Genomic DNA, 16,251 nt, shown 5'->3' with positions numbered 1-16,251 from the left:
GAGGTCAGTGAGACCCCTCTTCAATAAACAAATGATGGCAATCTGCCAAGTGTCCCTACCATTGGAGTCTCTAGAGGCCAGGCTAGCACTACTGATCACTGTTATTTCCACTCTGTACGGTTCCACTTTAGATGTGCTGCTTTTCCTTTGTTCGCTTTGTTCGACAGTGGTGATGATACGAACTCCTCCTGAAATAGGATGGGTTAGAAGACGGCTTTATTTGCTTTTTCGACGGTGTCCGGTAGTTTCACTGTACATTCTTGGCTGTTTTACGGATTTTCGATGGGATATTTTTAGGATTTTCGGGAGTTTTAAAAAGATTTCTCATTTTTAAACAAGTTTTTCTTTTTTGTTGATATAAAAGAAGAAATTATGAAGGACGAGAACTTAGCATGACACTGCTGTATTCGATTATAAATCTGTCGACATTTTCGGTTCGTTTATTCTCCAATTTATAATTTACACGGTTCCAAACCCCAATGAAATTGATCCTACTGTATCAAAAATTGACAATACATCTTAATCTGGTGGTGGTAAAAGCAGTATCAGTTTCAAAAAGCACTGATATACCCACTACACAAAAAAACGTTTTTGTGAACAAGGCTGACACTGATATAAGACAAATTCCTCGAGCTATTCATTATTTTGATGTCCGAGGTGTCCTCCACAAGAACTAGAATTTTTGAAACGTCAGCATTCGAAAGGCTTACAAGCTCTGCCAAAACACCACAGAACTGCAGAACCTTGGATACTACACAGATTTCCGAGTTTCTTGATAATGTAGAAGATTTATATCATCAAATATCCAGATAACATTTCGCAAAGAACAACGAACTGAATAGAGTAAAAGGACAGGGTATGGAGAGTATTAATATAGCGAAAATAAGTTAGTAAAATAAGAACAAGTTAGGATCTGATGAATACCTTCTTCTTTTCTTTCTCTTCCTCCTCCTCCTCCCACCCAAGGCTACTCTCACTACTACTACTCGAATCTGAATACACGTAGAAACACTTCTCTTTGCTTTCTGTCCTCTTCAGAAGCTTCAACCCAGGTTTTCTCCAGTCGCTCTGTCTTTTTCTTCTTTTCGGGGAGTTGTCATATTGTTCCATGAGCTTGTGTAGCTTTACCACATCATTTGTAACAGTCACGATGTCCTTCCGGTTCATCGTGTTACTGATCAGTAATCACTCTTTTGGGGGAGGCGCTGTCGTAGTTACCACGGTTACCAATGCGTCTGGAGCTGACGAAGTCACCAATGAGAAGGTGATGACGTCACCACTAGAAGAAAGCAAAAGAATAAAAGGTTAACCAGGTTTAAAACAAGACAGACGACATAAAAGCGATAACGAGGCTGTTATAGAAACTTAAAAGTAAGGTAACTAGACTGTTAGTTAGACAATAAGTGAACAAGATTGTGATGAGAAAAGGTAATTAAACTATTCACAGCTAGACTGGTCATAGCTAGTTACAATAAGTGAACAAGATTGTGATGAGAAAAAGTTATCAGTCCCTCAAGCAACACAATGGAACAAAACCACGGAGGTTTATAAGGGGTTTATATACAAGAAGGTTTATAACCAGGCCACTGAAGTTCTCTAAATGCGGGGGTGTAACGCGAGACCCTGGTTACTTCATATGTTGCGCTGCAATGGTCAATTAATTAAGACTCAGCCCAGAGAAAAACAACAAGTTGACACTAAAAACACTTCATTGTATATCATTCCAGGGTGATATACTGAAGAGCGGCCGATCACAATTTACAGGGGATGAATAAGAGAAGAAACAATAGCAAAATGAAGTGGAAGTCACTTTTATAGTAGATTAGGGAAACGCTATAGTAGATTAGGGAAACGCTATATAATACGGAGCTGGATTTATGACACTTTCATGGCACTAAAGGCAAAGGCATCCCCTTTAAAATTTGTAATTGATTAAACATGTCCATTTAAGGTAAAGCCAAAGTTAGGGTAAAGGTACCAGTGTCAACGTACTGACTTCTTATTGTGATGATGTTATGGACTGCTCACATTATTGAGGTACGAAAAGTACTGGAAACGATACACAATATCGATTTGGCATAAATAATAATAGGTAATTAAATCCAGTTCAGGCAATGTCCCAACTTGCAGATGACATGCTCCATAAAATTTGTCACGTTTGAACTGGTGATTGAAAATTGGTCAACGACCAATCAGAACACAATGTTTAATGGGATAAAGATTGAAGAGTGGAGCGCTACTTAAGCTCATCATCACCACAAAATGAAGGTATTACCAATAGGTCACGACCGCAATAGTCTCTCAATTCGCAATAGTCTGTCAAAACTACGGCGAACAAGAGAGTGATACCAGCTCAACTAACACTAGCTAGTTACTATAGTTACTCAGCTAGTTACTATAGTTACTAGCTAGTTACTCAAAACTACACCGAACAAGAGAGTGATACCACCTCAACTAACACTCAGTTTAATTGTACTATTTTTGGAACTTGGGAAGTTTGCCCGATGACAGAGTTAAAAGAATGCGGAAATAAACTGTTCATTTCTAAAAGCAGAGCAGTAGGTTGTTTAATATTAATATTGAACAGTAATATTTCTGTAGGAGCAATGAGAATAATGAGCACGTCTCGACTGGGGGTTAAGAAGCTTCCAGTGTACCAGCCATGCGATATTTCTACTATTAGATACCTAAACCTATATCTACTGTATAGTGTATAATGATCAAAGTTTGCGCTCTGATTTATACCCAGACACAACTGAAAAGTATTCATTGCAAAGGAGTCTTATTGATTTATATATGATTTCCGAGATTTCTGTTACTTCGACGTTTTGTCCCAGATTATAGTTCCCGAGGCCTAGGTCGATTAAGAGTTAGGGTTCACATTGCTGTTTAGGGTTGGAAGTACAGGTTCAAGAAGTACTTATGTTACAAGATTTGAGAATGACAGAGGTATTAACCGACTGAGAGAACGGGTAGTATTGATGTGATAGAGACAACAAGGTTAATTAGAAATAAGATGATTCAAATTAAATACACTTGTGATCTCAAATCTGATAAGTTGTCGTGTAACTGTAACTGTGTAAGTTAATTAATGAAAAGACAGACCGACTAAGAGTAGGGTTGAGATTGTTGTCGAATGATTCAACCAAATAAGAAGTTCATACGGATATGAGTACTGAACTTTAGAGGTGAACTACATATTTGTCATAACACGTGACAGTGTGATGACAAATATAGTTCCCACCAGTATGAACGGGTTACTATGGTAACTAGTGGTAACTAGTGGTAACTAGTGGTAACTAGTGGTAACTATGGTAACTATGGTAACTAGTGGTAACTAGTGGTAACTAGTGGTAACTAGTGGTAACTATGGTATTCCCACCAGCAACCAGATACATTACAACAACTTGGTAAACGAGGAGCATAAATTGAAAATGAGGTTCTTCGTTTCGTAAGTATATTCTCTATTCACAAGTATATTATATAATACATAATTACATGGCATAATACTGATCTAATGCTTTGTACTAACTATAAGACCACTTAAGTACTAAACTATAAAGTGGTGTCAAGTAGAATCTGTATATAGTATAAGTATTCCGTGTTGAGAGCCTCAACACACAGAGCAGAGGACAGCTTCAGCCAGAGAAATAAATTATTGAAGATCAGACTGAAAATTTATATTATCGTGAAGATTATCAATATGTCTTTTGGTCATGTTCATAATATTATTATGATTTTGCTCATAGTCTGTGAATTTGTAAATGATTCACAAAAGTGTTACCCACAAACATGGACTCTGGGACTCTGGTTTATGTACACTCACGGCTTAGCCATGCAAATATTTTATGGGGACCTTTCACGCATTGTATTAAGGACATTGTTCAGGACATTATTCAGGATATAGTTGGGATGGGGTCAGGATTAGTTGGGCAATGTAAGAAAAGCTGGCAGTCGGTAAAACAATCAACGTACGATAAACCGGCACAAGGGCACACGCCTCCTACAATCTGCTCCTGCACTGCTCATTAAGCGAAATATGGGAGCAGCCTGATAACCTGAAAGATGGATGACAGGGGCATCACTTGAAGAGTTGTAAATCTCGCCCAATCAAGTAACCTGATGGCCGTAAAACTGGCCTAACTATTTTGAGAAAGATCATGGGGACATATTTGGTAAAAGTTTGGAGGCATCTGCCAAAATTGACAGGATTATTAAAATGGGCAGCACTTTTTTGATCTTCTGAAGAAATCATTTAACAAGCAACAAAGTTAGAGGTGAGACAGTGATATTATTTTACAACTGTTTGGATGAATTTCGAAAATTAATTTTCGTGTCAAACACTTAAACAATAGGCATCAAAGAATCCGGTTATTGCATTAGAGGGAATGTAAAATTAAGAACGAAAGCTCGTCTCTGAACAAGACTATTGTCAAAACAAGATTATCATGCACACAAAACATATAGTCTCGTTTAAATATGTCAGTCGTAAATGACTCACGAGATATTTTATAGACTTAAGCTCGACCACTGAACATTAACAAAACAGCACGCCATATTGTATACACTGTCCATTTCACACAGGGGTCTGTGTAGGGTAGACTATAAGCTTATAGGGGACTATAAGCTTATAAGGGACTATAAGGGACTATAAGGGACCTCACATGATACGTCATCTAGATGTTTTAACCCCCCCCCCCCTGATACATTATTGCCGGTCAAAGGTCAGCGCTCATGTGTAATTGTATTGCGCGAGCGATTTTCAATCGCGCCCCCTGAAAATCGATCTAAGGACCATTTAGAAACTTCTGGTCTATCATAATTTTAAAATAGGCCTTAGAAAAGTTTTTATTCGATTTTGAAAATCTTGGGCCTCGTTTTTTGACGATTTTTTCAGGTCCAAGATTTTCAAAATCGAATAAAAACTTTTCTAAGGCCTATTTTAAAATTATGATAGACCAGAAGTTTCTAAATGGTCCTTAGAACATATCCTGAAAGTTTCAAGGTGATTGCTCAAAAAATGTAGGAGAAGATAGATTTTTAGACTCGATTTTCAGGGGGCGCGATTGAAAATCGCTCGCGCAATACAATTACACATGAGCGCTGACCTTTGACCGGCAATAATTTCGGCTAGGAACAAATTTTTTCCATGGGACCAAAAACATCTGGTAGATATCACTCCCCTCTATCAGAAACAACTATAAAATCAATTTCGAGAGAAATTTCATAAAGACCCCCCCCCCCTGCCCCCTTAACACAACATCCCATGCTTCTTCCAATTGAATTAACGCACATGAGACTGTGAATTGTGAAATGAGCAACATCAATATTGGGCCCACGTGGAATTTGCTCGTAGGACTAACCCACCTACAGCTAGTATACTACATAGTATAGTGTATACCACAAGATGCGCAACCTACATCCTAGATGGCCTCAACTTTACGGACAACCTAAGATACACAAACCCGGCGCACCTATCCGTCCCGTAGTCAGCTTCTACAACACCCCCCTCCAAGCCCTCCACAAAGTCCTCGCATCTTTCCTCAAACCCCTAGCCCAGAACCCCTTACGCCTCAAAGACTCTTCCGACTTCAAACATCGCTTCGACTCCTCTCTCAATCCCTCCTTCCACTACCACGCCTCCTTAGACGTCCAATCCTTGTACACCTCCTGTGACATGCGCCTAGCCCTCAAAACTGTCATCTCCTCCTTTGAACAGAACCCCTCTCGTCTTCCCTCCAATGTCACCACCACCACCATAGGCTCCCTTATCAACTTTTGCCTTGACAACTCATACCTTGAATTCAACGGCTCCTTCTACTCCCAAGACGAAGGTGGTACAATGGGATCCCCCCTCATTGTTGAACTAGCTGAAATCCGCCTTGCTGAAATCGAGACCTTAGCTTTATCCTCATGTCCTGACCCTCCGAACACTTACTCCCATTTCGTTGACGACGGCCTTGGATCTTTCAGAGACAGAAACCACGCAGAATCCTTCCTTACATTCCTTAACTCCCTTACTGAAGACCTCAACTTTACCCAAGAACATCCCTCTACAGACGGAACTATACCCTTCCTTGACGTTCTCATCCACCCTGACAAATCCACATCAGTCTACAGAAAACCCACCCACACCAACCTCTACACCAAGTACTCCTCCTGCACCACCAACTCATCTAAGAACGCAGTCATCCGATCACTGACCAGAAGAGCCCACAACATCTGCTCACCCCAACACCTTGACGACGAACTCCAGACAGTACGACACGTTTGCCTCCAGAACGGCTTCCCTCCTCACCGCATCACCACCATCATGGACGAAGTACAACGGAAATTCACCAACCCCTCTCGCCACCAATCCCTAGCCTCATTCAACCGACAGACCCGGGAACATGCCCTTAGTGTTTCTCTTCCTTTCCATCCCTCCCTATCCAAACCCATCTCCAAGATACTCGGACAACACGACATCAAAGTCACCCACTCCTCTGCTACCACCCTCCGCAACCTCCTCACCAAAACGAAGACCACACCCCCTACTCACCTCACTCCCAACACCATCTACGAAATTTCCTGCTCACAGTGCCCCTCCAAATACGCCGGACAGACCTACAGACCCTTGGTCCACCGCATGAAAGAACACGAACGATGTTACAGACTCAACAACGCCATCGACGAATCCACAGACAGAATCAAATCAGCTCCTGCACATCATGCCCTGACCACCGGCCACACCATCTCCTGGAACAACATCGAAGTCCTCAAATCCCTCACCTCACGCTCCCAACTTGACCTCACAGAACACGCAGCTATACAAATACGACAACCAGCTATGAACAGAACAGACCGCGCACCCAAATGTAGTTCCCTCTGGGACCCCATTCTTCCTAAAATTGCCAAATCCTTAAAGTCCAGACCATCTGGCATTTCCTTCTCAACCTCAACAGAAGACTAAATTTTTATTGACATTGTACTGTAATTTTTCACTTTCCCACCCACACCTCCCCCACCCTCCATCCCTGACACCACTCAATCACATATAAGCATTGTCCACCACATCACATTCAGCTGACGACGATTAACACATGTTTATTGAAAGCTTCTACAAGTTAAATCATCGTATCTCTTATATGTTTTTAACCCAACTCCACTCAGTTACATAGTATAGTGCCTTGCCACTCTGCCCACGTCGAATTTGGTGAGGTGATTAGTGATTATCATTATCAGTATTCACACATGACTATTATCATTATCAGTATTCACACATGACTATTTGGTGAGGTGATTAGTGATTATCATTATCAGTATTCACACATGACTATTATCATTATCAGTATTCACACATGACTATTTGGTGAGGTGATTAGTGATTATCATTATCAGTATTCACACATGACTATTATCATTATCAGTATTCACACATGACTATTTGGTGAGGTGATTAGTGATTAGCATTATCAGTATTCACACATGACTATTATCATTATCAGTATTCACACATGACTATTTGGTGAGGTGATTAGTGATTATCATTATCTATTTGGTGAGGTGATTAGTGATTATCATTATCAGTATTCACACATGACTATTATCATTATCAGTATTCACACATGACTATTTGGTGAGGTGATTAGTGATTAGCATTATCAGTATTCACACATGACTATTATCATTATCAGTATTCACACATGACTATTTGGTGAGGTGATTAGTGATTATCATTATCAGTATTCACACATGACTATTATCATTATCAGTATTCACACATGACTATTTGGTGAGGTGATTAGTGATTATCATTATCAGTATTCACACATGACTATTTGGTGAGGTGATTAGTGATTATCATTATCAGTATTCACACATGACTATTATCATTATCAGTATTCACACATGACTATTTGGTGAGGTAATTAGTGATTATCATTATCAGTATTCACACATGACTATTATCATTATCAGTATTCACACATGACTATTTGGTGAGGTGATTAGTGATTATCATTATCAGTATTCACACATGACTATTATCATTATCAGTATTCACACATGACTATTTGGTGAGGTGATTAGTGATTATCATTATCAGTATTCACACATGACTATTATCATTATCAGTATTCACACATGACTATTTGGTGAGGTGATTAGTGATTATCATTATCAGTATTCACACATGACTATTTGGTGAGGTGATTAGTGATTAGCATTATCGGTATTCACACATGACTATTTGGTGAGGTGATTAGTGATTATCATTATCAGTATTCACACATGACTATTTGGTGAGGTGATTAGTGATTATCATTATCAGTATTCACACATGACTATTTGGTGAGGTGATTAGTGATTATCATTATCAGTATTCACACATGACTATTTGGTGAGGTGATTAGTGATTATCATTATCAGTATTCACACATGACTATTTCTGAAGAGAGGCTGAACATAGGTGGCCCACAAAACGATAACATGAAGATGCCTGCCTCTGGGGTTTTCCAGGTGGAATGAATGCCCTAATGAAAAATCCAGTTGAAAGTTATGAAATATAAATTATTTCACCCTAAAAAGACAAGCAAAGTGCACCTAACAACCTGTTCGAAATTTTAAAAGGTACGTATTAAATAGGGTAATTAATGGATGACTTAACTTAAAAGTGACTCGTAGAAAAGTTTAGCAACGGAAAGTTCCAATTAAATACAAAAAGTAAGATTAAAACACAGGTCATATTTATCTGATACAGAAATAGTTCGTAAGTAAATGAATTTAAATCGCAAAGATACAAAGATATGATCAAAGAGTGATCGTTAACCCAGCACCCCCACGTTTCCCTACTATATAAGGTATTGTTGCTATAGTTACATTACCATATAAGGCTTACACGCCCTCTCAAACCATTTAGTCAGTAGGAGACAAAAGGCACGCAACAAAATCACGTAAATAATTGTTGAGGCCGAACTAACCTGCAATAGCTTTTGGAGATTATAGTTCAAGCGAAAGGTCATGGTGTTTGATCGCGTAGATTATTGCACTATGAAATTAGTTCAACAAGGTACAATTTTGATCACCACAACTGAAAAGAAAGCTTTCAGCCCTCGCCGCAAGGAAATTAACGCCACTAACTAAACATCATGTATTGATTGTCCCGTGCCAGCCGCAAAAACAAAAGTAATTAACTGTAATGTGTAAATGTAGTTAATTAGGTTTTAATTAAACACATCATGACGTCACTTCTACTATCTCGTTATATTAGAAACCTCTTTAAAGAACGTACGTGCTCGATTTACACAGGGGCTAAAATGCAGAGATCGTCTATTTTTATCTTAATATATAATTCTCACCGATAACTGCAGTATTTTTTGACAATAAATAGAGAGAAAGGCTGCAGATGTACGCACTGTATACGCAATGTCCATTGTCCACTTTCCATACTTTAACAATGAAATGAAAAACAATCGCCCAAAACTCAATGAACGTACCTATGTAACGAAAGAAAAAAGATTTTTAATTTGCTAGACTATCACAAGGTATTACAACGGTTTATAGAAGGTATTACAAGGTTCACACACGGTGTTAAACTAGACCAAATACCCAGCAAACTCAAGAGTGACCCTGTAAATGGAGCAGGTATGTGACTGAATGGGGGGCCGGTAAAATAATGCCAGACTATTAATATACATCCTAAGTAGTAGTTTTATTACTGCTGCTTGAGGCACAACAGTTGCTGTTTGCCACAGAGTTGTGGATATCCATTTGTTATCATGTAAATTTATTGAATAAATAAAGATTATAATTTTAATGAGCATAATTACGTTATTAACCACATATTTACCTGGCCGTTAATCTCGCTGTCTGTCACCCTCTCCTCCTCCTCCTCTACCCCCTCGGCCTCACTGATCTCCTCCTTCTGTCTCACTTCCGCCGCTGGTAAACTCCCACTCCTCACTGGGGCGGCCCTCACACTTGCAGCACGACTAGATTCCTGCCGCAGGGACCCTTCAGATCTAACGCTGTTGCTACGCAACAAGGGTAGAGGAGACGCTTGAGGAGTATCATCGCTACTGCTCGTCAGATCTTCCAGTGCTTTGTTTGGATTACTTGTCATGGTCTCTGAGACAAGGTGCCGTGTGATGGTCTGTCTGGATATTAATACCTTGGCGTGGTAACAAAACAAAAGGCAGATCAACACAATGCGAATGTAACGAGACAATATACAAAAATAGAAAGGGCAGACCGGTTATTACTTATTTGGGTAGGAGAGTAGGAGACCCGGTTATTTCGTGAGCAAGCGGGCTATTTCATGTGCCTGTAAATCGTTTTATAACAGGCGTCAGAAGAGTTAAACTAGCTACTACTACAAATTGTAGACGCATTGTAGCATTGTAACAGTCGTGAGCACTGTTCATTATGGGATTGTATGTGCAACAAAAGCACTGCAACAACGAGCGCTTACAATCGAGTATAACTTCACTATAACTGCATTATTATTATATTGGAGCCTCCAAACATTGCTGCCAGAGATTCCAGGATTCAGTGATAATCAGTAAATCAGCGTGAATATAAAAATGGTACTGATGGAATAGGTACTGACTCTAACAAGATCACATATTACGGGATCGTTACAAATTTACACAAGAATACAAAATCACATACTGATACAATTACAGCACAAACGCAGTTACAGCACTGATAAGTGAAGCATTAGTATACTCATCATCAAATGTATCTGGACTGGTTGTAACATAAATTTAATCGATTAGCAAAGAAAATGAGTGGAAAATATAGTGGACTGCTCCTTCATAAATGTTTTTATAGACATTAACAACCGTTTCATCGAGTAAATACTTTTATAAGGCACAATTCGTCATATCACGTGAGTCTGATAAGGATCAATTAGCCAGGTCATAAAATTCCTCATTACAACATTCCTTACCTTTTTTACAAGGACAAGTCACAATAGAGACAATAAGCGACGTTATCATCACAATAGAGCCCAAGAAGCACAAATAGCGACGTAATTGGCAATTAAAACATCGCTCCTACTGAATAGCTATCAAACTATAGGACAATAACACAGCACTGAAGTGATAACAATATATCAGCTATTATAATCAGTCACGCGGGTTTGAGTAAATGAATAGTATATGACGGTCTCTTGACGTTATGACGGTCTCGTGTCTGGCTCACCCTTCTATTCTACTACTACTGCTACTAGTATCACACATGTCAGTTATATCACAGTCTGATTCACATTAGATAGCAATCATATAACTCAGATAACTAGCACTATCATTATTAGTATTGATTTTATTCTGTAGAGTGCATGTCAAGTAGGGCAGCCCTTTGTGAGTCATCTAAAGCTATCATTACAATACTGATTACTGATATCACGTGAAAGAAGAGACCAGTAAAAACAAGGAAATTAGGTATGTAGTGACTGAGTATGAATACATTGTCCGGTCACTATAGTATGCACGTGAACTGTTATTCTTATCAAGAGAGCGTCATAACAAGATAGCTGACATAACGACACATTGAAAGAGAACGAAACTGACGACTTCAACGACATACACAAGTAACATACACAATTAACAACAGGGAGGAAAAACAGACATCTCGCCTGACGGAATCAAGCTGAATAAAGAAAATCGGCATCTAACGAGTTGGAATCATGTTGAAAAATTAGAAAATGGAGGCGGAATGATTTGGAGATGGAAGGCGGCGGAATGATGCTGTTAACTACGAAGTAAGCCTAAAGTTAGAGAACCCATCTCATGGGAGTACAATAATAATCAACATTGGATACGGGTGTATCATTAATTATCATTAACCTGGACAAGAGAGGGTATATATAGATCAGAGACTAGGGACTGGTACACAGTACATTAGACGTACACTACAGCTAGTGTACTGCGTGAGCATGCGCACAACTACCCAGCACGTGCGCGTGTAGTGGGGTACATTGCACGTGTAGTGGGGTACATTGCACGTGTAGTGGGGTACATTGTAATGCAGATTTCAAGCAGCACGTGCAGCATGCTCCCGGATGCATCAGCACTGATATTACACCTGATATTAGGGTATTATTCTCGGCACATCAGAGCAAGAGAAACTAATCTTCATCACAAGCCTAACATCTTGTTATTCAGACACTTATTAGCGTATTATTCTCGGCACATCAGAGCAAGAGAAACAGTACTAATCTTCATCACCAGCCTAACATCTTGTTATTCAGACACTTCAAAGGATGGCAAGTGACGAGGATAAAAAGTTCGTTTGTCAGGAAATCCATTTTAATTGAAGCTTCTTTGCACACGTCTGATGATCAACAGAGAGTTAGTTTCATGACACCTACCTACCTATGTGACACTAAATGAGTTGCCACTACAAATAGTTGAAGCAAAGCGCAAACAGAAGCGTAAATTGGTGTACCGGTACACAGTACTTTACAAATGGATGTAGAACTTAAAGAACAAGCCATTGTTGGAGACAAACAAAAGGATATGTTAAACAGGATAAGTGAAACAGCCATAAAAGAGGACTTTATTCTAGAGAGTCTAGACATACAGCCTACCACTTTCTTGTGAATGAACTAATGAGCAAATGTGCAAACAGTGAGCAAATGAGCAAACACAAACTTTAGTGAGTAGTCAGCATCTTGGAGAGATCATTTTAATGAAAAGCAAATTAGTTAATGGAACGAGGATAAACACCGAAAGTGATATTAATTACTAACTAGGTAATGGAAATGAACTTAGCTCGAGGTATTACAGCTCTAGAGTTGATACAAGCGAGGAGGTGGAAAAACAGTGCATGACACTGAAAGTCATGGAACGAGAAAGCCGAAAGGTAAGAACAATGGATATTTGCATAAATAAAAGCCTTGTAGTTGTAAGCACTGATTGAGATGTTTGTAATGCGCCTCGCTACATAATTGGTCGCTGTAAACCAAGAGAAATATAACTAACAAGACAATAGGGCAAGAGGGCGCCACGATGAGATACTTTCAAGTAACTGTCAAATGAATATCTTGCGGACATGCATAGAAATTGTCGTCATTCCTTTTTTTATTGATCACGAAAGTTAAAATCATCGAAAAGGGAGTCGCACAGGCTGCTGCACACACAAAATCATTTGAGATCACGAGTAATTATCTCTCTGATTCTGACCTAAATTAGAGGCTAAATAACGACTGAGATTTCTAAGTTAGATTGGAAGATTATGACAGCGGATTATATTCTAAGTTAGAATGGAAGATTATGACAGCGGATTATAATCTAAGTTATATTGGAAGATTATGACAGCGGATTATAATCTAAGTTAGATTGGAAGATTATGACAGCGGATTATATTCTAAGTTAGATTGGAGATTATGACAGCGGATTATATTCTAAGTTAGATTGGAAGATTATGACAGCGGATTATATTCTAAGTTAGACTGGAAGATTATGACAGCGGATTATATTCTAAGTTAGATTGGAAGATTATGACAGCGGATTATATTCTAAGTTAGATTGGAAGATTATGACAGCGGATTATATTCTAAGTTAGATTGGAAGATTATGACAGCGGATTACATTCTAAGTTAGATTGGAAGATTATGACAGCGGATTATATTCTAAGTTAGATTGGAAGATTATGACAGCGGATTATATTCTAAGTTAGATTGGAAGATTATGACAGCGGATTATATTCTAAGTTAGATTGGAAGATTATGACAGCGGATTATATTCTAAGTTAGATTGGAAGATTATGACAGCGGATTATATTCTAAGTTAGATTGGAAGATTATGACAGCGGATTATATTCTAAGTTAGATTGGAAGATTATGACAGCGGATTATATTCTAAGTTAGATTGGAAGATTATGACAGCGGATTATATTCTAAGTTAGATTGGAAGATTATGACAGCGGATTATAATCTAAGTTAGATTGGAAGATTATGACAGCGGATTATATTCTAAGTTAGATTGGAAGATTATGACAGCGGATTACATTCTAAGTTAGATTGGAGATTATGACAGCGGATTATATTCTAAGTTAGACGTGGTATTAAATATGGTTATGATTACCAACATATCCTGACACGTCCAATCACAGTTTTCACTGGGTAACCATGGTAACCATGGTAACCATGGTAACCACCTTATGACGTACCCCAACATGAGCACACCCAAATTGGGTACGTGAAAATGGGTACTACCAGATCCGGGCCGAGATACCAGTACAGTGAAATTAACCGCGACAAGCTGCAAACCAGGCGGTTAACTAAAGCAAATACCAAGGAGGCATATCCATTATCTGGACATCTCAGCACATGGTCAAGCATGGTTACCTAGGCTCCTAGGTTACCTTATCATTCTCCATAGACTTTGCTCCACTCAAGCTGTTAACTACCCGGCCCTACAATGTAGTGGAGCTAGAGTGGGGAGACGACTACGAATGATAAGGTAACCTAGGTAACCAGTCACTAAGTGAACACTTCAAATCACCTTATTATCAACTACCTGCTAACAAGGTGACAGATCAGGAAACCAGGGTAACTTAGGTAACTAGGGCCGGGTAACCAGGGTAATATCTAACTAACAACTCACTGAATGCTCTCTAATAGACTGCAGTCTATTATCTTGGTTAAATAAAGTGCTGGACTATTTTGTTATGATGATACTGTGGGTCCAGAATCCAGATTGTCTAGAATTGAGAACACAGACTATTATTTAATAGCTGTGATAAGACTCGGAGCGAATGACTTGTTAAGATTGGGTGGCTAGAATAACCTCTTAATAATTTCTCAAAACAGACACTGGGATAGTACAGCTACTGGCTAGTCGAGCAAACGAAATTGGTCAGAAATTTATTATCGTTATTCAACTTAAATCGAATGTTTGACATCCCAAACTTAAAGTCAGAATGCCTGGCCCACACGGTGCACAGCTATGAAAGCCATTAAGCTAAAGGGACAAAACAGCCGCCACTAGTTCACTGACACGTTGACACGATTATAAAGTGGAAGAATAAGAGTAATTATAAACATTGGGCTGGATTGTGGTGCATTATGAATATTGGAATATCTCATCTTATAAGGTATGTATTATCGTGTTACTATAGAAACAGATCGTGTTACTATAGAAACATTCCATTGGGTACCACTACCACTACCATGGAAACAGTAGAACATAGTACTATTATATAGAAGTACCTTTAGTACTAAACCTTACTCGTTCATATCATGTCAGTTAAAAATTGGTGGCATCACGTCATATTTTTAACGGTCAACATTTATAAAAGTCATAATTTAACACGCCATGATATCAAATGCCAGTGAGACTCCAAATTATTACACAGTCAAGTTGCAAAGACAAGGAATAACAGACCAACAAGAACTGGAATGAGTTAAAGGGTAGGACTAATTACTCTGTCACATTACCTACACACACATGTTAATAAGATAACAATATAATGGGCATATCTAATCGAACTATGGCGTCGCAAAGAAAATGAAATTTACGGAAATGGCAAAACTCGGAAGTCGTAAATCGTAAATATCGCGATATTATTACAATATCAGTAGCAGTTATTACAATATGTAACAAAAAGCAATCTAGCTTAAATCACAGACCAATAACCATATGATATACACGAGATCTACTTACAGGAGATCCTATACAAGGAGGTAGGCTTAGTAGGCTATTAGCATAACCGGCACGATAATTAGATGATCAGCTAGATAATTGGTTGATTATAGTCATTAAATAATCATAATGATATTCCGCCGCCGTACGTATATATAGCAGTACTGCAACAGTACCAAGAATCAGTAAGTAAGTACCGAGTAGTAAGTACCAAGAATCAGTGCGGGAGAAATCATGCGCGCGCGTATGAAAATGAATAGCAATGGGACAATTTGGTATTGCTGTAACAATAAATTATATTTTTACCCTCATGAAAATTTTCAAAGTATTGTATTCGGAAAATTGTTGTCCGATATTTGTGGTAGAGTATTATTAATTGTTGACAAGCACGGGTGTAAAAATCACACGGGAAATTCGAATTCTTTAAGTTGTGAGAGAACAAAGTAACACAGAGTTTGAAAAATTGTGAGAAATACAAAACGATCGTTACATGTTTATAACCTCAATACAAATGGCCAAATATCACCATCGTATGAATATTATATTATTAGTAACCAACCATTCCTAACCTATTAAAACATAACATCCCCATTTGTATTTCGATAAGACAATTCATTCGCCC

At 38.6% G+C, this 16,251-nt stretch overlaps 2 protein-coding genes across 18 annotated transcripts in view; one reads left to right on the top strand and one right to left on the bottom strand.

The window, feature by feature from the left end:
• The window catches only part of LOC134814998 (multiple C2 and transmembrane domain-containing protein 1-like), a 61,950-nt gene that overhangs the window by 14,955 nt on the left and 30,744 nt on the right, over window positions 1–16,251 (bottom strand). For 11 of the 17 annotated variants that reach the window (XM_063823420.1, XM_063823422.1, XM_063823407.1 and 8 more), the window contains one exon: window positions 60–188. The gene's annotated coding sequence lies outside the window, so the exon portion shown is untranslated. Of the gene's footprint in view, window positions 1–59; window positions 197–924; window positions 1,292–9,829; window positions 10,110–16,251 lie in introns of those variants that run through there. The other 6 variants (XM_063823408.1, XM_063823419.1, XM_063823425.1 and 3 more) reach the window with 4 other exon arrangements.
• Window positions 5,408–7,160, top strand: LOC134815563 (uncharacterized). The gene is made up of 2 exons (XM_063824102.1): window positions 5,408–6,647; window positions 7,153–7,160. Exons 1-2 carry the CDS (start codon window positions 5,408–5,410, stop codon window positions 7,158–7,160), a joined length of 1,248 nt encoding a protein of 415 aa, XP_063680172.1.

This window comes from Bolinopsis microptera, chromosome 5, assembly GCF_026151205.1.
Source record: "Bolinopsis microptera isolate Bmic1 chromosome 5, MBARI_Bmic_1.0, whole genome shotgun sequence".
Classification (NCBI taxonomy): domain Eukaryota; kingdom Metazoa; phylum Ctenophora; class Tentaculata; order Lobata; family Bolinopsidae; genus Bolinopsis; species Bolinopsis microptera.
The sequence above is the reverse complement of the archived record's forward strand: the minus strand, read 5'-3'. Positions and strand labels throughout refer to the sequence as shown.